Genomic DNA, 24,892 nt, shown 5'->3' with positions numbered 1-24,892 from the left:
TTAATTCTCATTTTTAGTTCATTTCTTTCTGCCTCTTCAGTAGGTAGTCAAACTTCTTTTCCTAGTTCCTCAAATTCCTAATCTCCTCCTTCACTTCCCTTCAAAGTTTGCTTTCACTTATTTATCCATCTGCTAAGAAAATTAACGCCCTTCTACATAGGTCTGCTCAATTTTCCTCCTTTCCAACTCAGTGTAATTCCCTGGCACCCCATCCAGTGACTACTTCCTGTCTCTTAGAGGAAGAACTATCCCTCACACTCATAAAATGTTATTTTATTGGCATCTACTACTGGCAAAGCGGTTTTTACTTACATTTCTATTCCCACATCTTCCAGTTTTCTCTAGCCCATGAAAATCTCTTCTTTTAGGAATGTGTCACTTTTTTTTTTTTTTTCCTGGCATAACCATCTTTGTGTCCCATGAACAAATAAGATGACTGTCTGCTGGTATTTTAACCTTGCTAGATGTGTTAAAAAGTAACTTAAGTTTAACTTGGGAGCCAGAAACTAAAATGTTTAGAAAAGGTCACTCTGTCTTTTAGTTCCACACTCACTACATGGCTACATATTTGCAGTCCTGGAGTTGGGATAATATTTCTGTTTGTACTTATGGGTGTGGTCTGTATGAACTCCACTTAACAACTTTAGTACTCAGAAACTAAAGCCAATCTATTGAATATTATGTATATAATATTTTATGTATTTTATTACTTTTTGAATTGAATCAATAGAAAGACATTATTGAATGATGTTGGGAATTTTTGTCTTGTTGTCTAGGAAATAATGTCCTTTACATGGAATGTATAGTCTTTTAGGCTGTGGTGATCTTCTGTCTCATTAAAACATAATGAAATAAAGCTGCTCTCTCATAATGGGGCTTCTGCCCTAAATGGATTCTGTCCTAAATGGATTCTTGGAATAATCAATAAAAGATTATTAAGAAAGAAAAGGGAATGTATTTTCCTCTAAGTCCTGCAGTATTATAATAATAAATGGAATGAGACTTCCTTACTTTTAAAAATGATCCTCTCAGAAATTTTAAGATTATTCTTAAATACCCTTTAAAAAAACCTTGAAAACTGTTCAGGTATATGTTAGATTATTTAAACTATTGAATTTTGACTATATACATCAACATATATGTTTAGTTTATAATATGGTCTCAATTTGTAAAAAATTTTGGTAATGGAAAATTTCAAACATATAAAAAAACAAAATAATATAATCATCCTCCTTTTCCTCATCACTTGAACTCATAAGTAACAGTATTCTTTTTATACCCCCAATAATTACCCTCTCCCCAACCATCAGATCATTTAACATATAATAAATTGGTATGTGTCTCTCAAAGGTATTGAAAATAAAAACACTAAATACCATTTCACCTATCTAAAAAATGAGCAATAGTTCAGTGTCATCAAAGATCTATAAATTTCCAAATATCTTAATCTCATAATTTTTTTAAGTTTCCTGAAATATGGATTTTTGATATATCTATTAAGACCTTTTAACCCATAAGTTCTTCTCTCTGTGTCTCCCCTTCGCCTCTGTACATTTTTGTAATTTGTTGCTATTGTTCTTGAACAAATGGATGTTTTCACCTGGAGAGTTTCTCAAGGTCTGGATTTTGCTCATTTCATTCTTGTGATGTCATCTTACATGTGTCCTTCCCTTGCCTGTATTTTTTATAAATTGGAAGTTGGACATAGAAACTTGATCAAATCCAGGTGGTTTTTGTTGTTGTTGTTTTTGCAAAGAATACTTCAAAATTGGTGAGATCCTCTCCTGTGAGAGACACATATCTAGCTGCCTCTCTTTTGTGTTCTCAGTTATCATTGCTTAGATTAATTCGTTAAGAGTTGTGTCTTAGCTTGGGCTGCTATAACAAAGTACCACAGGTTGGGTGACTTAAAAATTAGAAATTCATTTCTCACAGTTCTGAAGGCTGACAAGTCCAAGATCAACATGCTTGCAAGGTAGATTTCATTCTGAGGCTTCTTCTCTTGACTGTAAGTGGCTGCCACCTTGCTGTATGCTCATATGATCTTTCCTAAGTCCAAAATGTGATTTTTATTTAATTCTTTAAATTTTTTAATTGACGAATAATTGCTTTACAGAATTTTGTGGTTTTCTATCATACATCAACAAGAATCAGCCATAGGTATGCCCATATCCCCTTCCTCCCAACCTACCTCCCATCTCCCTCCCCATCCCACCCTTTAGCCTGTCACAGAGACCCTGTTTGAGTTCCCTGAGTCATTCAGCAAATTCCCATTGGTTATCTATTTTACATATGGTATTGTAAATTTCTATGTTACTCTCTCCATACATTGCTTCTCCCTCCTCCCTTCCCCCATGTCCATAGGTCTGTTCTCTCTATCTGATTCTTCATTGCTGGTGTTTCTTCTTTTAAGAACAGTAATCCTATGGGATCAGAGTCCCACCCTTAACCTCATTTAACTCAAATTACTTCTTTAGAGGCAACAACCCCAAATACAGCCATACTCCAGGGTTAGATATTCAACATATGAATGCTGCTGTTGTTGCTAAGTTGCTTCAGTCATGTAGGACCCTGTGCGACCCCAGAGACAACAACCCACCAGGCTCCTCTGTCCCTGGGATTCTCCAGGCAAGAATACTGGAGTGGGTTGCTAGTTCCTTCTCCAAGGAATGCATGCATGCTAAGTCGCTTCAGTCGTGTCTGACCCTGTGCGACCCTATGGACAGCAGCCCACCAGGCTCCTCTGTCCACTGGATTCTCTAGGCAAGAGTACTGGAGTGGGTTGCCATGTCCTTCTCCTGACATATGAATGCTGCTGCTGCTGCTGCTGCTGCTGCTGTTGCTGGCTAAGTCGCTTCAATTGTGTCTGACTCTGTGCGACCCCATAGATGGCAGCCCACCAGGCTCCCCCTTCCCTGGGATTCTCCAGGCAAGAACACTGGAGTGGGTTGCCATTTCCTTCTCCAATGCATGAAAGTGAAAAGTGAAAGTGAAGTCGCTCAGTCGTGTCTGACTCTTAGCGACCCCATGGACTGTAGCCCACCAGGCTCCTCCATCCATGGGATTTTCCAGGCAAGAGTACTGGAGTGGGGTGCCATTGCCTTCTCTGACATATGAATGGGGTGTATGTAAATATTCAGTCCATAATAGGTTGCAAAATGGTGATATTCTATTACCCCTTCTTCATTATTAGGTGAATAGTTCTATGAAAGGAAACATACTCTTCTCTACTGTTAATAAGGTCACATACTAGTAGCATTCTTTTTAAAAATTATTTATTTTTAATTAGAGGATAATTGCTTTCCAGTGTTGTGTTGGTTTCTGCTGTACAACAACGTGAATCAGCTATAAGTGTGCGTATATCCCCGCCCTCTTGAGTCTCCTTCCCGCCCTTCTCAGTCATTACAGAGCACCGAGCTGAGGTCCCTGCGCTATACAGCAGATTCCCACTAGCTACTATTTTACACATGATAGTGTATATATACCAATCCTCCTCTCTCAATTCGTCCCCCTCTCCTTCCCCTGTTGTGTCCACAAATCTGTTCTCTATGTGTGTGTCTCTATTCATGCCCTGCTAGCATTCTTAAAGAAAAGGCAAGATAGAAGATTGATGCTTCCCCTTCAGTGACTAGTTTCCTTTAAGTAGATTTGTTCACTAGTATCCTCTAACAGTGACCAATTAGATTTTTATGATTAATTGTTCTTTTTACTATAGTTTTGAACTCATGGATGCAAACTGTTATTCTCTAGGTAGCCTTGGATGAGTCATTTAACCACTCTGAGCCATGGTTTACCCAGCTCTGAAATGGGGCTGATGATGATACCTACCTCACAGAGTTATGAGATTTTAACAAAATAATGTCTGCAAAGCATATTGTAGTCATTAAAGACAAATGTATTGCTGGACACAAATAGAAGCCCCTAGATAGCAGCAGCAGTTGTGTTGTTATGATTAGGATTATAATGGGAAAATGTTACTTTAGAATATACTTCCAACTGTTCCTCTAGAACTTCTCCTCTAATATTTTGGGTATTTTTCAAATTAATATATGCTACCTTTCAACTGCCTATTTCAGGCTTGCTTCTTCATATATAATCAAAATAATACATGGTAGCAAGTTCCCTGTTATTCCAGAGGTGATTTGATGATTATGCATTATGTTTGGGAGGTCAGACATTGATTCCCAGGTCAAGAAAAGGAACCGTCAGAACTTCACAAATACCTTGAAATATGAACAGGAGAGAGTTGCAACTTGTAAGTGAGATGTGCAAAGCAAGTAAAATGTAGAAAGACCTTCAAATCTTTCTACATAGTTATTTGCATGTTTTAAAATTCTGACAATAAAAGGTTTTATGACCATTCTGGGTTTCTACCTTTTAGTTCCTGAACTTAAATATGATGCCTGTTTATATTCTTGGCTTGTACTTTGTAAGCCCTGAATTTTATTTAAAATAGCCACAAGCACAAAACATGCAAAACAAACAGAAAAGATCAACTCTTACTGTCGTTTTTATGGGACCCTGTGCTTGTCTTTCATTAAAGTGAAGATGCATTTAAGACAAATTTTTTGTTGTTGTTGTTGTTCTAATTTAAGGAGAGGGGATGAGAGAAACTTTGAGCCATGCAGTCTAATGAAAAGAACTGAATGTGACCAATTAGTTATGGATCAAGATTTTTCTCCCCCCACCCCCAAATCCTGCATTATTCTAATTTGCTTGATGGATATAAATATAACTATAGTTCATGAAATGTTCAGTTTTTAAAGAAGACACATCAAATACACTGAATTCATTCAGAACAGAATCCAAACTTGACTTTTAGTTTCTATTTAGAGATCTGTTAACTAAAACCTCCTCTTAAAAAGAAAAATGCACTTAAAGTATTGCCACTTTAGTTTGTTTGTATTTTTTTAAATTCTAAATATTCTACATTATCATGAAAGCATGGCTTCTGGCAATGAATCTTTCATGCCAGCATGTTCTATACATGCTATTGAATTGCAGAACAGTGACAGTATTCCATGCGTTTATCTGGCTCTAATTTTCCTATCAAGCAAAAATGTGGAATTAAGATATCTGTCAGTGCTTTTCTTTAGTGATCTAAGATCAGATTTCTCCAGAAAATGTCAAGTTCAAATACACTACAATAGGCAAGAAATTAATTCATAAGACTCTCAAATCAGCTGTCAGAGAAATTGTTTTATTCTAGGTGAGAAGCTCTAGGGACTTTTCATTTTTTTCTTGTTATTCTATTATGATGGATTATGAGAGAATTGGAGTTGATTCCTTTAAACACAGTGACCATCACTGAATCTGATGAAAGATGAGTTAACACTTTTACTCAATAAAGTTTGACACATATGTAACTTATGTTCCCATGGCATATTTTGAAATATTCTTACCTTGATTGTAGACAGTGATTTTTTTCAAAATATTTTAATCAATGAGCAAGTCAAATATGTGATTCCACTGACATTTTCTGTAAAAATAAATAACTTTTTAATAAAAGATTCTTTAAATTCTGTTACTTTATAATTTTCAAATTTCATGTATAGCATTTCATACAATCCCATAATCACTCTTTCCTCACCTACCCTTATATTGCCCCCCCAAAATATAAATAATTTGAAGGTATTATTGAAGATAATTCTGAAAGAGAGTGAATTTTCTTTGATTTTACAATTTTTCATCAAAATGAATGTTAAAAACAGCATAGCCATCTAATGACAGGCCTGAATTTACTTTGCTCAAGTTATCCAGAGTCTGTCTAAATTTACAGTTTTAATAAAATCTTATTTTTGATTGAAGTATATTGATTTATAATATTATGTTAGTTTCAGGTATACAGCAAAGTGATTCAGTTGCATACATTTTTTTCAGATTATTTTCCTTTATAAGTTTTTGCAAGATATTGAATATAATTCCCTGTGCTATATAGTAAATCCTTATTGCTTATCTATTTTATGTATAGTGGTTTGTGTATGTTAATCCCATACTCCTAATTTGTCCTTCCCACCCCTCCTCCCCTTTGGTAATGGTAAGTTTGCTTTAATAATATATTTTTTTAGTTATAAAAGTTACACATGCTTATTAGAAGAAATTGAAGCAATGTAAAAAGAATTAAAAATGAGATTCTGCTTCCATCATTCACCCCTCAGTGTTAACAACTGATGATACTACAGTACAACCTTTCAAAACCTTTTCAAATCCATTAAAAATATGCATATGTATAAATACTTCCTTTTACAAAAATGCAATGCACATGTGTCATACTTAGCAATTTGCCTTTTTTTTTTTTTTGCCTTTCATGAGATTACAGATAATTTTCTGTATGTATACTTTTCATACTTTTTAACTATCACATAATAGTTCATTGAGTACCTCAAAATTTATTTGGTTAAATTGTTAACAGGCATGAAGATTGTTTGCAATTCATTTTCACTATTTCAGTCATGTGTTTTACTTTAAAGATTTGAGTCAGGCTTTATGTGAGAAAGTACAATTCTAACAGAAATTTACATTTCATTTCATGGACAAGTGTTAAATTTAGCTTATAAGATACACAGAAAGAACTCTCTGGGTACTGTCCAGGGAAAAGGAAATAACTGGATGCTGAATGGGCTTGACTATGCTATCTTGCCTTTATAAAATGCCATGAATGCTTGTTTTACTTCTGCGTTTTTCTCCTATTAATTTCTGGAGCAGACAGTGGTGACAGGCTGACTGAACAACCGTTCCCAGTGCTTGTACCATTGCCGACCTCCCCTCTGCAGCCCAGGAAAGCTAAATATTCACTTCCTAGGCTCCCATGTAGCTAAGGATGTCTCTAGAAATGCAGCAGCCAATTTTTGGTGATGAGGCGGAGACCACAGGAAATAGAGATGTTGGCTCAGACATCATCATACCAATAGCCACCTAGTTCTGGACTTCTCAATATGTATGAAAAACAAAGTCCTTTTTGTTTAAGCCACTGTACATTAAGATTTCTGTTACCTGTGTGCAAATACTGTACTAACTGATCCGTCTCCAGGTTGCAGGTTTATGAAAATGAAAGTGGAAACTTCTTATGCTATATCGATAATTTTGGATTCTCCTGCAGGGTCTTGACTGGGAAATTCCATGAACAGAGGAGCCTGGCAGGCTACAATCCATAGGATCACAAAGAGTCGGACACAGCTGAGCGCATGGGCACACACACACACACACACACACATCTGCAGGGCCTGGTCAGAATTCCTCAGGTGATAGTATGAAATACCAGTTTTATGAGGCTGCCTTTGCTTGGGAAGATTTCATATAAATCACAAAACAGCTGGAAGGGCATAGTATCCAATTTTTGATATGTAGCCTAAAATGGAAAGCAGCATGGAAGATATTGGAGCTGGTTAAGAACACAGATAGTTATATACAATGACAAGAAAAAGCATACAGCTCTATAGGAGAGAGCTTTTCGACAATGGTTTTCAGTGCTTCCAAATAAGATAGAATTATATTGTCTTCCAGGGATGACCTGCAGTTTTTATCTTCACAGGAAGGTCTCTTCTGAGGTTTTACAGGGCTGTTCACAAAAACCTTCTGGGTCAGAGTGTTGCGATAACCATAAACCGATGATCAGAGTAGGTACTTGGTCAATTTCTTTGGAAAAATCCAATTATCAACAGAAGAAGAAACACTAAAAGAAAGAAGAATCGGGTCAAAATGAGTAGAAATGGAACATTAAGTTTTAGAGGTGTTCCATCAGTCAGCTAAGGGCCACCTGGGCAGCCCATGGGGTATGAGGGAAGTCACAGTTAATCAAACACTCTTTCTGCACCAGAAAATATCCTGCCAGTATGTATTCCTTGCTTTTCCAGGTCTACTAGAGAATAACCAGCTCCTTTAAACAACTGTGTTCTCAGAAGTGCACCTAAGGGGTGCTAAGGACCAGTGGCTCATCAACCCAAGACAGATCATAAAAGGAGAAGGGACAAGAGGGAAGGGTTCATCAGAGGGAGTTGGAGAGGCAGGAACTGGGTGTCTTTAACTTAAAAGCTGCTGAATGATGGACAGGAGTGTGAGGGACTTCCCACCCACTGTGAGTAGCTGACATTTAGGAGGAAAGTCTTATTCAATGTAATTGGCAGAACTACTCCTGGCAGGCTTCTCCAGCATTCTTACCATCCAAGATTCTCAGTCCTTCCCCCATGATGACCTGTGACGCTGCAGAACAAAGTCTTGTAATGCCAGGCAAGATCTGTGAGCTACCACTGGCATCCATTTGTATGATCAGGGCTTTGTCTTACAAATGCTTCATTTAGTCCTCATTTGGCTTTCTAAGCACTGTTGGCCTTAACTAGCCCATGATTGATTTTAGTCTTTCTATAGTCTGCTCCAGCCAAGTGAGACACCCTTCATAGCCCTGGGAGAGTTGGGACAGATGAATGTACATTTTAGAGAAAGGCAAATCCAAGTTCAAACCATGACTACTTCACGTACCAATAACCCATGTAATCTTGGCATGCTGTTTGACCCAGTTTCCTCAAGTGTAAAATGAGGGATTATGTTTCTTTCCACTTCAGAGGGGGTTGTTGAGAGGATTAAATGAGTTCATATAAATAATGTATTTACTGAAGGGACTGGCCCAGAGCATCAAGTGTGGTTGATTTTTTATTACTATCATCATCATTTTCATGGCCATCATCGTCACCATCACAATGTTTATTACTCTGGATACACATTTCCAAGCCCTCCATCCTCTCAGCTTCTCTTGCGCCTTCACTGGGTGTTCACTCACTTGACAGCATTTATGAGCCACCTACCATGTTTTGGCACAACAAGAGTACAGAGAGAGTTGAGCAGTAGTCCTGCTGACATAGCGTTTGCAGGTTATCTGGGGACGTAAGCCAGTTACTCGTCTTCTAGCACCTAGACTTGCTCTCTCTCCATCCACACGCTCAGTCCAACCAGTGTGGCCTTTCTGAAATTCCTATTGATCATACTCCTCCCTGGCCAATAACCCAGGCCCCTCCTAAAACCCCAGTTTCTCCTGGGTTTCTGTAAGGGCCAGATAGTAAATAGGTTTGCCTTTCAGACCATAGGGTCTCTTATACTCAGTTCTCTCGTTGAAACCTGAAAGCAACCAAAGACCGAATGTGTGAATGAATATATGTGGCTTGACATGGCCCAGGGGCCATAGTTTTGAGATCCTTACTACATCAGACCTGGCACAACCCTGCCACCTCCTGAATGGAGCCTCAGCTTTCTTCTCACCTTACAGTGTCTGTTCCCGTCCTGTCAGCCACACGGCTCAGATGTGCCTTACTTGTTCACTTGAGTGTCGTTGATTTGCTTCTCTCTCTACCTGAAACTGGAGAAGGCAATGGCACCCCACTCCAGTACTCTTGCCTGGAAAATCCCATGGACGAAGGAGCCTGGTAGGCTGCAGTCCATGGGGTCGCTAACAGTCGGACACGACTGAGCGACTTCACTTTCACTTTTTATTTTCATGCATTGGAGAAGGAAATGGCAACCCACTCCAGTGTTCTTGCCTGGAGAATCCCAGGGCCGGGGGAGCCTGGTGGGCTGCCGTCTATGGGGGCGCACAGAGTCGGACACGACTGAAGCGACTTAGCAGCAGCAGCAGCTACCTGAAACACTCATTTTCTCCCCCTTACCCAGCTACACCTGGCATGCTTGCCTGACATCTGCTTAGCTGTCCATTCCTCGAGATTCTACTCCTCATGTCCCTCCACTCCTCTGCAAACACACTCCATGTTTTCCTCTAGGGGCTCCAGTGACTGCCACCACCAAAGGCACTGTCACCATACCTGTTCATCCTCTTGTCCACATTCCCAAATAGATAGCAAGCTCCCTGGAGGTGGCAGTGTGCGTCCTTCCAAGTGGACAGAAACATTTCCTTGGAGAAGGCAATGGCAATCCACTCCAGTACTATTGCCTGGAAAATCCCATGGACAGAGGAGCCTGGTAGGCTACAGTCCATGGGGTCGCAGAGTCGGACACAACTTCACTTTCAATTTCACTTTCTCTTTCACTTCCCCTGGAGGTGGCAGTGTGTGTCCTGCTAAGTTGCTTCAGTCATGTCCAACTCTTTGCGACTCTATGGACTGTAGCCTGCCAGGCTCACTGTCCATGGGATTCTCCAGGCAAGAATACTGGAGTGGGTTGACATTTCCTTCTCCAGGGGATCTTCCTGACCCAGGGAATCAAACCTGCATCTCCTGTGTCTCCTGCACTGCAGGCAGATTCTTTACCACTGAGCCACCAGGGAAGTCCAGAGGTGGCGGAGGGGAATATATTTATATATTTTAGTCAACAAGTGTTTAGGGAGCACCCACTTCATGCCAAGAGCTAAGATTCATCAGTAAAGACAAGGGTATTACCTTTCCTCAGAGAAGCGGCCAGGCAAAACCTAAACAGGTGAATGCATAATGCCAAACACAGATTTTTAAATGTCTGCTCAGGTAAATAGCAACAGAAGTGAATAATGACCGTGAGAGTGGGGGTAGGCTGGGGCCAGGTGCCCTTCTCTAGACAGCGTAGTCCAAGAAGACTTTCTGTTTGCAGAAGATCTCCACTTATTTGGAAAGGGCTGCAGAGATGAGAGTGTGTCTAGCTATAAGCTGAGGGGCATGAGCTAAGGTGTGCTGAGTGGTACCTGTCCTTTCATTAATAACAGTCCCAGGGCCATTGCAGTGCTTGGAGAACAATTGGTACTTGGTCAGTGTTTGGTAACTATCTCAGTTGCATTTCCCAAAAGCAGATCCTGAGACTTGCTTTTGAGAAATGGAGGAATGTAGGCTCAACAAGGTGACCTGAGAGATCATGCCAGGAACACAATGATGAGTGAGGAAATAAGAGAGGAAAAGGAAGACTCCAACCACAGGTGTCGTTCATGAGCAGATTTGCTGTAGGCTGCTGCTACTAAGTCGCTTCAGTCGTGTCCGACTCTGTGCGACCCCATAGATGGCAGCCCACCAGGCTCCGCCGTCCTTGGGATTCTCCAGGCAAGAACACTGGAGTGGGTTGCCATTTCCTTCTCCAATGCATGGAAGTGAAAAGTGAAAAGGAAGTCGCTCAGTTGTGTCCAACTCTTTGAGACCCCGTGGACTGCAGCCTACCAGGCTCCTCCATCCATGGGATTTTCCAGGCAAGAGTACTGGAGTGGGGTGCCATTGCCTTTTCCGTTGCTGTAGGCAATAGGGCTCAATCCCATTGGAAGAAACTGTATTAAACACACCTCAAAATTTCCCCACAGACAGAAAAGGACACTTGGGGGATTTGTCCACCAATTTCCATCCCACATTGTTTGGAAACTGACATGGAATTGATCCCCGGAACCTTGCACCATGCCCCAGTCACAAGCTCTGGCCCTGCTACCTGAGATAGCCCTCAACAGAGAGAATTGAATGTTTAGGGAGGAACCTTTGATGCATATGAGGACTGTCCCGCTGACGCTGCAGGTGGCCTGTAGAGAGTGCAGAAGGGATCCTAAGCAGAGCATCAACAGCTTTTCCTACAATAACTAAATCAGTAAGTAAATAATAAGTGATTGAATGTATACAACAAATGAATGAATGAATGAATGAATAATTGAAGTGAAATCAGTCAAATAAACCCAAGGAGAGTGATATGAAATAAGAGGAAATATGAGATATGGAATAAGAGGAAATGTGAAATAAGAGAAGTGAACCATTGAAATCAGCCCTGAGTTCTTGCTCCAGGGGAGAGTCAAGAAAAGTCCTTTGGTTGCTGTGGTGTGCTCAAGTGTAGCTGACTCTACGGTTCTCTTCCCAGTCAAGTTTCAGAGATGTTATTTTGGTGGCTTAGAATTGGCCATGGTGGAAGTATTTACACCATAGGAATTGGCAAATGCTGTATAAGTCAAAGCTGTATCTGTGGAGCTCTTATTGCCAGCACACACAGCTTCGTGGTAAGAGAAATGCCACTACTTGGTCCCAATCACCTAATCTCTTTCTAGCCAGGCTCCTTACTCTCACTTATTTCTTCCAAGGGATCTTTCTTGCCAGAGACTGTGCATGAGACCTTGGAAGATGTCCCCTCCCTGACTTCACTGAAGACCACAGTCCCCATGAGAGTCATTAATCAGCTTGATTTCCTGTCCTCCTCCAACCTATTGCTTTCCACTATGCCTTGCAAATTAACCAGAAGGATTAATAGCAGCTTTCACTGATATTCCTCGTGTGGTGCAGTTAATTCAAAGGAGGGAGCCGCTTGCAGTCTTTCCAGGGGAAAACTTGTGGTGGTGTTAACTGTGTAAAGGTATTCCTGCTATGAGGAATTTTGGTTTGTGGATGTTTATTAAGCCAGAAAGTGCAAGGCAATGCTTCTGTTCTCTTTCACCTGGATGTATTCCTAATTAACTGCATGCAAGGGAAATCTCTGCTGGCTAATTTCATCCATTAGAGAGTAATTTTTGTTGTTAGGAACAGAGCCATAGATCATCCAAGACAGTAGTGAAATGAGAGTTCATCGTAGGAGATTTGTTTTACTCTCCTGAACTAGAGGGAAGTGAGTGATTGGGCTGGTGGTTATGATATTGATTATCTGAGGTTGTGCTGGAGGCTGAGGTGTCTGCTCTATTTGAGGAGAATTGGAAAGCTGGCAACACAGAACTATTTTTTTATTTTTTAATTTTCATTGAAATATAGTTGTTTTATATTTATAATATATTTATAATATTGTGTTATAATATTGTGTTAGTTTCAGGTATATAGCAAAATGATTCAGTTACATATGTGTTGACAATATATATATAAAACATATAAGTTTTTAGATTCTTGTCCATTATAGGTTATTACAGCATATTGAATAAAGTTCCCTGTGCTATACACTAGGTCCTTGTTGGTTATCTATTTTATATATAGTAATGTGAACATTTTAATCCCAAATTCCTGATTTATCTATTCCCCTCTTCCTCTTTGGTAACCGTAAGTTTGTTTTCTATGTCTGTGAGTCTATTTCTGTTTTGTAAATAAGTTCATTTGTATCATTTTTTAAGATGCCACATATAAACAATACCATGCAGTATTTCTTTCTGACTCAGTCTTTCTCTTTCTGACTCACTTCACTTAGTATAAAAATCTCTAGGTCCATCCATGTTGCTGCAAATGGCATTATTTCATTCTTTTTTATGGCTGGGTAATATACACATTGGAGAAGGCAATGGCAAGCCACTCCAGTACTCTTGCCTGGAAAGTCCCATGGATGGAGGAGCCTGGTGGGCTGCAGTCCATGGGGTCACTACGAGTCAGTCGTGACTGAGCGATTTCACTTTCACTTTTCACTTTCACACAATGGAGAAGGAAATGTCAACCCACTCCAGTGTTCTTGCCTGGAGAATCCCAGGGATGGCAGAGCCTGGTGGGCTGCTGTCTATGGGGTCGCACAGAGTTGGACACAACTGAGGTGACTTAGCAGCAGCAGCAATATACACATATATACAATGGAATATTACTCATTTATAATTAATATCTTCTTTATCTATCCTTCTGTTGGTGGACATTTAGGTTGCTTCCATATTTTGGTTATTGTAAATAGTGCTTTGATGAATATTGGGTTACATGTATCTTTTCCAGTTATGGTTTTCTCTAGATATCTGCCTAGGAGTACACCCACTGGATCATATGCTAACTCTGTTTTTAATTTTTTAAGGAACCTCCTCATTGTTCTTTATAGTGGTTGCACCAGTTTACATTCCCACCAACAGTGTAGAATGGTTCCCCTTTCTCCACCTCCCCAGAATTTGTTATTTGTAGACTTTCTGATGATGGCCATTCTGAGTGAACTTTTATAATTTCACTTGATTGGGGTAAATGAACTTTTGCCCCTGGACTGTGCCCTTGATGTCTAGGAAGGTGAGTAAGTACATTGCATTACCAAAAAGAAGGCACAGGTTTGGTTGAGGATGAACACAGGGCCCAGAGATTATAGAAATGCATACATGTACACATGCACACACAGAAACACAGTGTCATTAATCTGTCATCAGGTTGCATATAGCCTAGAGAGCTGGCCTCAGATGGAGTTTTTCTCTCAGACTCTTTGCCCCCCCAAGCCTTCCAGGGCCCATCTTCAATTCTCCCTCCATCCTGGCTGCATAACACAAAGTTTTCCATCTCCCAAGAGAGGATATCATCTGTCTTAGGAATCAGCATTAGTCTCTCAGAGTCTAACATCTACAAGACATAGGGACCATCCTCTCGCTAATATCCATGGCCTCTCTAAGCAACACTTGTCGAGCTGAGAAAGTCTATGTTCCTTTACAACATCTTCCACAATTCTTCTTCTAAAATCCTCCACCCCCACCAAGGGTGAAAAGAGGAAAGAAGGGAGGGAGATAAGAGAAAAGGAAGGGAGGGAAAAAAGGAAAGAAAGAAGGAAAGGAGAGAGAGTGTATTACCCATCCTCCTTAGCAGTAGGTTTGCAGTATGTGTTTGTGAGTCCCTAATGAGCAACATCGGAGAAGGCAATGGCAAGCCACTCCAGTACTCTTGCCTAGAAAATCCCATGGATGGAGGAGCTTGGTGGGCTACAGTCCTTGGGGTCGCTACAAGTCGGTCATGACTGAATGACTTCACTTTGACTTTTCACTTTCACACAATGGAGAAGGAAATGGCAACCCACTCCAGTGTTCTTGCCTGGAGAATCCCAGGGATGGGGGAGCCTGGTGGGCTGCTGTCTATGGTGTCGCACAGAGTCGGACACGACTGAAACGACTTAGCAGCAGCAGCAGCAGCAGCAATGAGCAACATGGAAAACCTCAGGCCACTGCAGCACCATGATGCATCTCTGGTCAAAGAAGTATGGACCATTTGACAATCCTCTATCCATGTGGTCAAAAACTGTTCTTCCTGTTATTCTAGAGCTAATTAGAAGACTGCTTACTGAAGGAATTTACAGACCAGGATTCTAGTTCCAGCTCTGCTCTTGCTGAGTTTAAGGCAAATGGATTTTCTTCTGTAGTTCTCAATTTCTTCAACAGTGTGGTGATAGCGGAGGGTAGGGGAAGGAGAAGGAAGAGGAGGGACACACTCTAATGGTTTATTGAGAGCTCTGAGCCTGATGCTTTGCATGTATTCTCTCAGTTGACATACCCAAATCCACATGAGGTAGATTACTGTCAACCTCAATTCACCATCCACCTGCCACATTGACCTTCCACTGGGTCCCTGAACTTGTCAAGCCTTTCCTTCCTTAGCGCTTTCACAAAAGCTGTGCCCTCAGTCCCTGGGGCTTCTCTCCACACCACCCTCCATCACCTGTGGCTTTCTCACTTTCATCTTCAAAGTCTTAGCATAAATGTGACATCCTCAGATATAACACCCTGGTCTGGAAGATGTCCCCCAGAACACAATTTGTAATTATGTTATTTGTATGTTCTTTTAATTCTGTCCCAACCCTCTTCCAGCATTAAACTTCAGAGGCGGCAGGGACCTACTTTTTCTTTGTCTTTTCTCTAACTTTTTACCTTTCTGTTTCCCATCATCTGGCACCTGGTAAATACACCATTAAACAGCTGCTGAATGAGCCAGTGAATTAGTCCTGATTTAGTGGCTATAAGAATGAGGTTGGGAGAAGTTAAATATCTTGCTTGGTGTCAGGCAGCTAGAAATTGGACTCAGGCTCAGGTCTGCCTAACTCTGGAACTGCTCCTGTCTACCACCTAGCGTGGAGTTGTTGGGTGGACTTCCAAGATTTCCAAAGTTCCATCTGACTCTACATTTCTCTGCAACACTAAGAGAATTTCAGATCCCTAAAGGACTTCCATTTCCCTCTCCTCACTCTGTCCTGATGTATCCTAATTATAGGACCAGGTTCCTGGCTGATATACTGTGAAAGAGTTAATTTCATTCTCCCAGATATTTCACTTTCAAAACTATCCCTATAATATTATTCACTCAGCAGGACCTGACTCTTCCGGTGTTGTACAGACATTATCTGTTTAATCCTCACCAAACCCACGTGAGTTTCGTATCAGTCACACAGTATGATTTCTCTTTAATCAGTGAGGACTGTGGGGAATGCAAGGTAACCCGAAAGCCCATAGGTATCATATTTAACTCAAGTTCAATGTCTTACATTTTCAGAGCTCGATAGACGTTAAAAGAAAAAGTAGTGGTGTGTGTGGTTTCAGTACTCTGATGCCTTCCTCTACATATCAAATATTTTGAGCTAAATATGTAATTTTAATACATAATTATCTTTCCATCTTAAGTTCATTGCATGGTAGTATTAATAATATTTTACTGTATGTAAGGTGCTTTAATATAAGATGAAAAGCCAAAAGTAGTTTCTTTACAGCCATTAAACCCTGAATTTAAAGGATTTATCTTTGGGTCTTTTACCTCTAAATCACTCCAGTTTAATGTTACAGGGGATTTTAAAGAATACTACTGTTTGAAATCCTTATGCTATCCTGCCACACTTTTAATATAGGATTATTAAGCTTCACACACAAACTGTTGCTGTCAAAAGGAAATATGATCACATATGCTAAGTGCTGGACACGATAGCTAGCCCATTGTAGGTGCTTAATAAAGCCAACAACAGATAATTCCTCCTAACCTTTTCATGTACAAATGTTGATTGCACACTTAGGACTCTTGCCTGAGAGAAGTACACATGTGTAAATACCACACAAATCTGCATGGATTCAGAGAAGACTGCACATAAATACATGCTCCATCTCATTTCCTTCTCTCAGTGATTTGGGAGGACACCGAGGTTATTTCTGTTGTACAGACGAGGAAAGGGCAATCTCCACATCCTACCACAGGGCTCTGGACCTTGCTACTCCATTTTTCCTTTTGGAAGAAATTGAACTGAAGACGCTGTCATGACCTGGCACACAGGACTGTGCCATCCAGTGTTGTACGATGAAACCTAGATTTAAGCATTGAACAATTAAAACCATGCCCTCCTCATTCCTACCAACACTAAGAGCTGACAGAAGAGAACATCTGGTCATGAGCAAATCCATATCACAGGGACACAGATCTGAGTCCTGTCAGCCTTGGTGCTCTGAGTGGATCATTCTCAGATTTCACGATGGGTTGGAGTACCTTCTAAATGTCTCTGCAAGTCCCATCAGTGATATAAACTAGGAAAGAAAGCTAACAAAGGAAAAAGATAAGGTTTTCTGGAGTGCTTGTATGTTGGTTCATTGGGGCTGATGGTCATATAGATTTAGCTAGGGAGGAAGTCTAAACTTCCTATTTTATGTCCTACAAGATCTTACCAAAATCTCATACACATTTATTTAGAGTGATATCTCTTGTTCACATTTATTAAGTGCTTTTTCTGTACCAGGATCTGTTCTAAGTGCTTTACACACATTAACACAGATAAACACATTTTGCTTTTACTACGTCTATAGTATCATTCGGTCAAGTTGTTTCTATTTTAAATTACTGAATTTAAAAACCAATAACTTGGTGGATTCTGGATCAAGATAGCAGAGTAGGAAAATCCTGAGCCCATCTCCTTCCACAGGCACACAAAATCTAGGACTATCTACAGAACAACTATCACTGAGGATGACCTGAAGAATAGTAGAACAGGTTTTCTAAAACTAAGAATCTATAAGGAAAAGGCCTCATCAAGTTGGGGCAAAAGAACAGAAGCCTGAGCTAGTCAGAACCTACCCACAGAGGGAGGAATATCACAGCTATGGCAGTTTCCTCTGTGGAGCAAGGGCTTTGAGCCCCACGTTGAGCTCCCTAACTTGGGGGTCCTGCTCCAGGAAGACGAGCCTCTGTAACATCTGACTTTGGAAGCCAGAGGGGCTTATGGCCAGGAAAGCTGGAGGGCTGTTAGAAACTGAGACTCTGTTCTTGGAGAGTACACACACACACGCTCATTGCTCAAAGTCTCAGCACAGGGACAACAGCTTAAAGAGCACCTGTGTCACAGGAGAAAGAGATTCACTGACTAAACTTAGGACATGTGCTGGAGGGTAGAGATCTGGTGGAACTTCCTCCAGGGACAGAAACACTGGCAGGTGCCATTAAAAAAAAAACAAAACTCTCCTTCTCCCTAGTGGGCCCAACCCTGGTGTGTACCACTTCTGTCACTCTCCATCAACTGAACTAATACTATGTGTACCAGCCTGGTATATCCCTGAGGATATATCCTTGCCCATCCCATCTGCCCCAGCTGGCTCCTCCAAAGCAGCTGCTGTCACGTTCCACCAACAGGCATTCCCATCTGACACTGGCACCCCTCCAAGGTGGCTCCTGCTCCAGGGGTCCAGTCCTACATACCAGCAAACCCACAATAGCCTCACTTGGGCCTTGAAGCTACTTCAGAGTTAAAGATACACACAGAAAGTGAAGGAATGGGAGAAGATATTCTATGCAAGTGGAAACAGAAAGAATGCTGGAGTATCAATACTTATATCAGATGAAATAGACTTTAAAACAGACTGTAAAAGGGGACAAAGAAAGGCATTATATCATAAGAAAGATCAAAGGTAAAGCAAATATTAACAGACAAAAAACGAGAAATTGACAGCAATACAATAATTGTAGGGGACTTTAACACCCTATTTATGCCAATGGAGAGATCATCCAGACAGAAAATCAATAAGAAAACATTGGTTTTACATGACACATTATAGCATATTGATTTAATATATAAATACAGATTATTCCATCCCAAAAGAACAGGATACACAGTTTTCTCATATACACTTAAGAATATTCTTCAGAATAGATCACATTTTAGACTACAAAACCCTTACACAGTAATTCCTTAAGGCAATGGCACCCCACTCCAGTACTCTTGCCTGGAAAATCCCATGGATGGAGGAGCCTGGTAGGCTACAGTCCATGGGGTTGCTAAGAGTCGGACACGACTGAGCGACTTCACTTTCACTTTTCACTTTCATGCATTGGAGAAGGAAATGGCAACCCACTCCAGTGTTCTTGCCTGGAGAATCCCAAGGACGGGGGAGCCTGGTGGGCTTCCGACTATGGGGTTGCACAGGGTCGGACACAACTGAAGCGACTTAGCAACAGCATGCAAAGTGAGCTGGTGTTGCTAATGAGAACCCAAGCTACTATAAGAAGGTGAATTCCAAAGTTAAAATAAAACAACTGGAGGTACTACAGAAATGAGCAGGACATCCTTTTGAATTTAGCCAAGCTAAGTGAGAAAGTTTGGTATTTGTTTTCTTCCCATCTTAGGGCAGTCTCACCCTCCCAGATATATCTTCTTTCTCTGGAAGACTTCTTTGAGTTCCTGCTTCTAATTTTCACTGCCTGATTATCATAGATGCATGTTTTATGCTAGGATAGACTGATATTAGTTGGTAATCAGTTGAACCTTCTAATAGTTGACTCTTGAAAGAGCAAGTAAAACAGAGATGAAACCACCAAGGATGCTTTGAGGTTGACATATATTGAGATGTTGTGCTCCAGAATAGCACATTTTAGGCCTGGAGAATCCCAGGGACGGGGGAGCCTGCTGGGCTGCCGTCTATGGGATCTCACAGAGTCGGACATGACTGAAGTGACTTAGCAGCAGCAGCAGCAGCCACTTCCTCCACCCATCAACCCTAAAATTCTTTGTGCATTTTTAAAAATCTGTATTATTCCAAAAGACAAAACATGTGTTTTGCAGAAAATACAGATAACCAAAAAGAAGGAAGCAAGGAAACATCTGAAATTCTTCCCACATGGAGATATCTATCATTAATCCCTCAGTGTGTAGCTTTCCAGAGACTTTGATGTAAGATTACATCTCTACCTTCTGTTGTGTGACAGTTCTTTACACAGATGCTGTTGTTCACTCACTAAGTTGTGTCTGACTCTTTGCGACCCCATGGACTGCAGCAGACCAGGCTTTCCTGTCCTTTACTATCTCCCAAAGTTTGCTCAAGTTCATGTCCGTTGAGTTGGTGATGCTAACCATCTTTACACAGATATTTGATCTCAAATGCAGATATTTTGTCCTTGTATTTAATTTTTCTGAGCAAAATTACTCCAGCTTTCCAGGCAATTTTTCACACCCCACAATTCCACTCTCCATCATCATCCTGGCCTTCATTCCAGCCTAAACCATATATGATGCCATACTTGGATGGTCATACTTGCCATCATAACCTCTCTCAATGTAGACACTAACCTCCTGTTGACATATTTCATGAGATCAACACCATTCTAATAGCTGCCTTCTCTATTCTTTCTTTGTTCTCTCCAGCTTTTTGCAATCTTTGCATTTGCAACATGCGGTGGTTATTCTGGAGGCCTGCGGCTGAGTGTGGACTGTGCCAACAAGACGGAAAGTGACCTCAGCATTGACGTGGCGTTTGCCTACCCATTCAGGTAGGGAATGGTGCCCTCTTACAGAGAGGCAGGGAACTTTGTTCCTTCTGTGGTTTCTTTTAAACCACAGAAATTTCTGGGTAAAAAGAAAGGATTCTCCCTGAGCCTGCAAAATGCCCAAATAAGTAAAATGCCCATCCAGCACCCTACCCTGGGAAAAGTTATTCTCTGGGAGTTGTAGCTTTAAACCAGAATGAACTCTTCTCCCCTACCCAAACTGCTACAAATGGCCCAATGTTGGAGTCTTATCAATATGGAAACCTCAATTACACAATTCCTTCCTCCCCATCCATATTTTCATGAGTTCTTTCAAATTCTCTCTAAAATTGTGTGGTCACCTTTCATTTCATATCAACTATGCAGTCCTGGCTGATAATATGTTTAATGGTATTAATGGGGAATAGTGTTTCCATCTGCTAGACATTGTGCTTAGCTTTTCACCTGTTTCATCTCATTAAGTCATCACGGTGACCTTGTAAGGGGAGTACAGGTGTCATCACCATTTCAAATGAGGAAACTGAGGCGCAGGTACATTTTCCCAGCTTCCCTTGGTCGGTAAGTGGCAAAGTCAGTATTTGAGCCTACCCAGGGTATGCCCAGAACTCACATCTCTATTCCGATACTTAAGTTGCTTGAGATAATTCTTTCAACCTCTTTATAAGTTCATGATGAAAGATAAGACCTGTCTATAAAATAACGGCTATATACCTATCAAGATTTGTCCCAAGTCAGACATCTTGTGGTTATGATCCAAAGTGGATTAACTGAAATAAAAATCTAAATGATTCGTTTCTGTAAAACTACCAAATGCTTGGTACCAAAAAACTGGTGTGATTTTTGAGAACAACTTTCAACATAATATTTTGGCTTCTTATTAATATACTCTCCTGTGTGCACTTCAAGTTAGCAAACATTTGTCAAACAGTCATTTTGTGCCAGATACAGTGCTGGCTCTGTAAATGCAGAGAAAGGTAGAAATTTGCTCCTAAAAACTTTTCTTAAACAGGTAAGTACAGTGTTTTCCAAAATCTTTCCCATGGAACCCTAGATATTTAATGTTTCTAAAAAGAAAGGAAGAGAGAAAGAAAGTAAGAGGAAAGGGATGAAGAATAGGAGGGAGGAGAGGAGAAAGAGCTGGAGAATCATTAAATGATTTGATAAAATAAGTTTAAGAAATACTTCTTAGCACTTTGCCCTTTTAATACACATTTTGAATCACCAAGAACACAATGTTTCTCCAAATGTATTTGACCACAGAAAGCCTTTCTCACTGAACATCTCAGAAGATTAATATATCATGGAACACATCGATCTAGTAAAGTTCTCCTAGTCCAAAACAAAAGTGTCTCAGTTCACAGGCAATGAATCACACAGACATGGCATTTATACCAATGTATTAAACGGTTTTTAAGAACTGTACAGTAATACAAGTTACAAACACCTCTGCTCAAGTAGATGCTCTCTTAATAAACTAATAAGAGAGTCCAAAGCAGAGAAATACTAACCGTAGAATGCCTGGTAATTTAGTAATAAGAGTTTCCTATGCCAGTGGTCGGAGAAGGCAATGGCACCCCACTCCAGTATTCTTGCCTGGAAAATCCCACGGATGGAGGAGCCTGGTAGGCTGCAGTCCATGGGGTCACTAAGAGTAGGATACGACTGAGCGACTTCACGTTCACTTTTCACTTTCCTGCATTGGAGAAGGAAATGGCAACCCATTCCAGTGTTCTTGCCTGGAGAATCCCAGGGACGGGGGAGCCTGGTGGGCCGCTGTCTATGGGGTCGCACAGAGTCGGACATGACTGAAGCGACTTAGCAGCAGCATGCCAGTGGTAGTTGGGGTAGGAATGTCTGACATGTCTGAAGGTTCTGGAGGAACTCCTTGGCTTTTGTGTCGAATAACTGAGGCAATGTGTGCAAACTGCTCAACAAAGGGGATCTAGGAGAAGAGAGAATTGCCATGATCATGACTGAATAGGGGGAAGGGGTTAAAGAAAGACAAAGAGAAAATAATAGGGGAAACCATTTTAAAGTGAAGACGATAAATTTGGGTTTGATCATGCCAGGTTTGAGTTATTTTCTATCAAGAAGTTTCATGCTTAAATCCCATATAAGGAGTGGGAGGGAAGCCTGCAAATGGGGCTCCAAGAGTCATAATCATGGAGTGAAAAATATGTCCTGAACAAAGAGAGGTCATCATGAGAAATAGAAGTGTAAGCGCACAGGGCTAAGCAATGGATGATGTTCACATATAGAAGAAATGACGAAGGAGAGGAATAACTGAGGGAGAACAAGAAGAGCCAAAAGAAAAAGAGATAGGACTACTAGGCACGTGTAGGCTTCGTGGAAAATAGGGATATGTCATGCATGAGTGATACCACTCAGCACTTCAGAGAAGTGAAGAAGTGAAAATTAAAAGGCCAGTGGATGGAACAAATGGTAGTCATTAAGGAATTTCATGAGATATTTCAATAGGAAAGAAAGCATGCCAGACTGTTGGAGAATGGAAAATAGAATTTGGTATTTTTTCCTCAAATAAGTAAAATGCAAAATGCTAAGGATCAAACCATTTTTACTTAAGCCCTGGTGGCTTAGACAGTTAAAGCGTCTGCCTGCAATGCAGGAGACCTGGGTTTGATCCCTGGGTCAGGAAGATCTCCTGGAGAAGGAAATGGCAACCCACTGTAGTACTCTTGCCTGGAAAATTCCATGGACAGAGGAGCCTTGTAGTCTACAGTCCATGGGGTCGCAAAAAGTCGGACACAACTGAGCGACTTCACTTCTGTATGAGATGATGTTTGTGAAGAAAGAGAGCAAGGTTATTAATGACCTTTTTGTAGAGAAGGCATTCACCTCTGCTTCTGGAAAGTAATCATCTCATTCGATGGCATGGTGATAAACTTGCCACCTTGGCTAGACAGCAATAAAGTTCTCCATAATAAAGGTATAAAAATCTTCCATCATTTGAGAACAACTGAATATAGAGACTAAGAGCAGATTCATCATAAAAATAAATTAAGTTGTTATGTCACTTTTATGTCTGGAGACACCCATCAGAATAAAAAAAAATTAAGTTTTCCACCAATTTCAAGCATTCTTATAGATATGGGATTGGTAATCCTTGCTTTAGATAATTAACAAAATTGTCCTTGATTAATTTATCCGTAGGCACCAGAGATATAGAGAAAAATATGTGCATGAAAATATTTATTGTTGAATTATTCTAAGTACTTCAAAATTAGAAATAACTTATGTGTCCCCAAATAAGGAATCAGTTAAATAAAATGTGATAGGCAAGCAATAAAAGTCATTTTTTCAAATAACATGTAAGGACATGAAATGCTCCCAGCATTTTATTAGGAGAAAAGCAGAATACGAAACTATATATATATTATTATACGAAACTATATATATATAAAATATATGTTTCAGTTCAGTTCAGTCACTCAGTCGTGTCCGACTCTTTGCAACCCCATGAATCACAGCACACCAGGCCTCCCTGTCCATCACCAACTCCCGGAGTTTACCCAGACTCACTTCCAACAAGTCAGTGATGCCATCCAGCCATCTCGTCCTCTGTCGTCCCCTTCTCCTCCTGCCCCCAATCCCTCCCAGCATCAGAGTCTTTTCCAATGAGTCAACTCTTCGCATGAGGTGGCCAAAGTACTGGAGTTTCAGTTTTCATTCCTTCCAAAGAAATCCCAGGGCTGATCTCCTTCAGAATGGACTGGTTGGATCTCCTTGCAGTCCAAGGGACTCTCAAGAGTCTTCTCCAACACCACAGTTCAAAAGCATCAATTCTTTGGAGCTCAGCCTTCTTCACAGTCCAACTGTCACATCCGTACATGACCACAGGAAAAACCATAACCTTGACTAGACGGACCTTTGTTGGCAAAGTAATGTCTCTGCTTTTGAATATGCTATCTAGTTGGTCATAACTTTCCTTCCAAGGAGTAAGCGTCTTTTAATTTTATGGCTGCAGTCACCATCTGCAGTGATTTTGGATATACACACATATATGTATATATGTATATAATGTATATATGTGTGTATATAATGATTCCAATTTTGTTTTAGTTTATACTGGCTGATCATAGGACTATAGCATATATATAGACTATATATGAATATATATATGTATATATGTGTATGTATATATATATAATGATTCCAATTTTGTTTTAGTTTATGCTGGCTGACTACAGGACTGTAGCTTATATATAGACTATATATATGTATATACATATATATGTGTATGTGTGTGTATATATATAATGACTCCAATTTTGTTGTTTATACTGGCTGACTATAGGACTATAGCAGATACTGACATTGCCCATACCTATCAGTCAGTCACAATTCACATCCATACCTACACTTTTTATTGTAAACCCATGTGGCTGTTAAAGGGCTTTCTCAAGTCACAGGAACCTGCTTGGTTAGTATGCAGGGCAGGCCAGAAATGCTGGGGAGTTAATGACTCCTAGAGCTGCTCTCATCCAATGACAAGTGTGAGTTGGAGGATAAATATCCCAAATTCCTCACCT

General features: G+C 40.5%; 1 protein-coding gene across 3 annotated transcripts in view; it reads left to right on the top strand.

Annotated features, from left to right (window-relative positions):
* The window catches only part of SYNPR (synaptoporin), a 303,118-nt gene that overhangs the window by 148,345 nt on the left and 129,881 nt on the right, over positions 1 to 24,892 (top strand). For all 3 annotated transcript variants that reach the window (XM_044934017.2, XM_006069718.4, XM_006069719.4), the window contains one exon: positions 20,221 to 20,345. In XM_044934017.2, the coding sequence (XP_044789952.2) occupies positions 20,221 to 20,345 (125 nt within the window). The remainder of the gene's footprint in view (positions 1 to 20,220; positions 20,346 to 24,892) is intronic.

Source organism: Bubalus bubalis, chromosome 21, assembly GCF_019923935.1.
Source record: "Bubalus bubalis isolate 160015118507 breed Murrah chromosome 21, NDDB_SH_1, whole genome shotgun sequence".
Lineage (NCBI taxonomy): Eukaryota > Metazoa > Chordata > Mammalia > Artiodactyla > Bovidae > Bubalus > Bubalus bubalis.
Note: the sequence above shows the minus strand (reverse complement) of the source record. Positions and strands in the feature narration are given on the sequence as shown.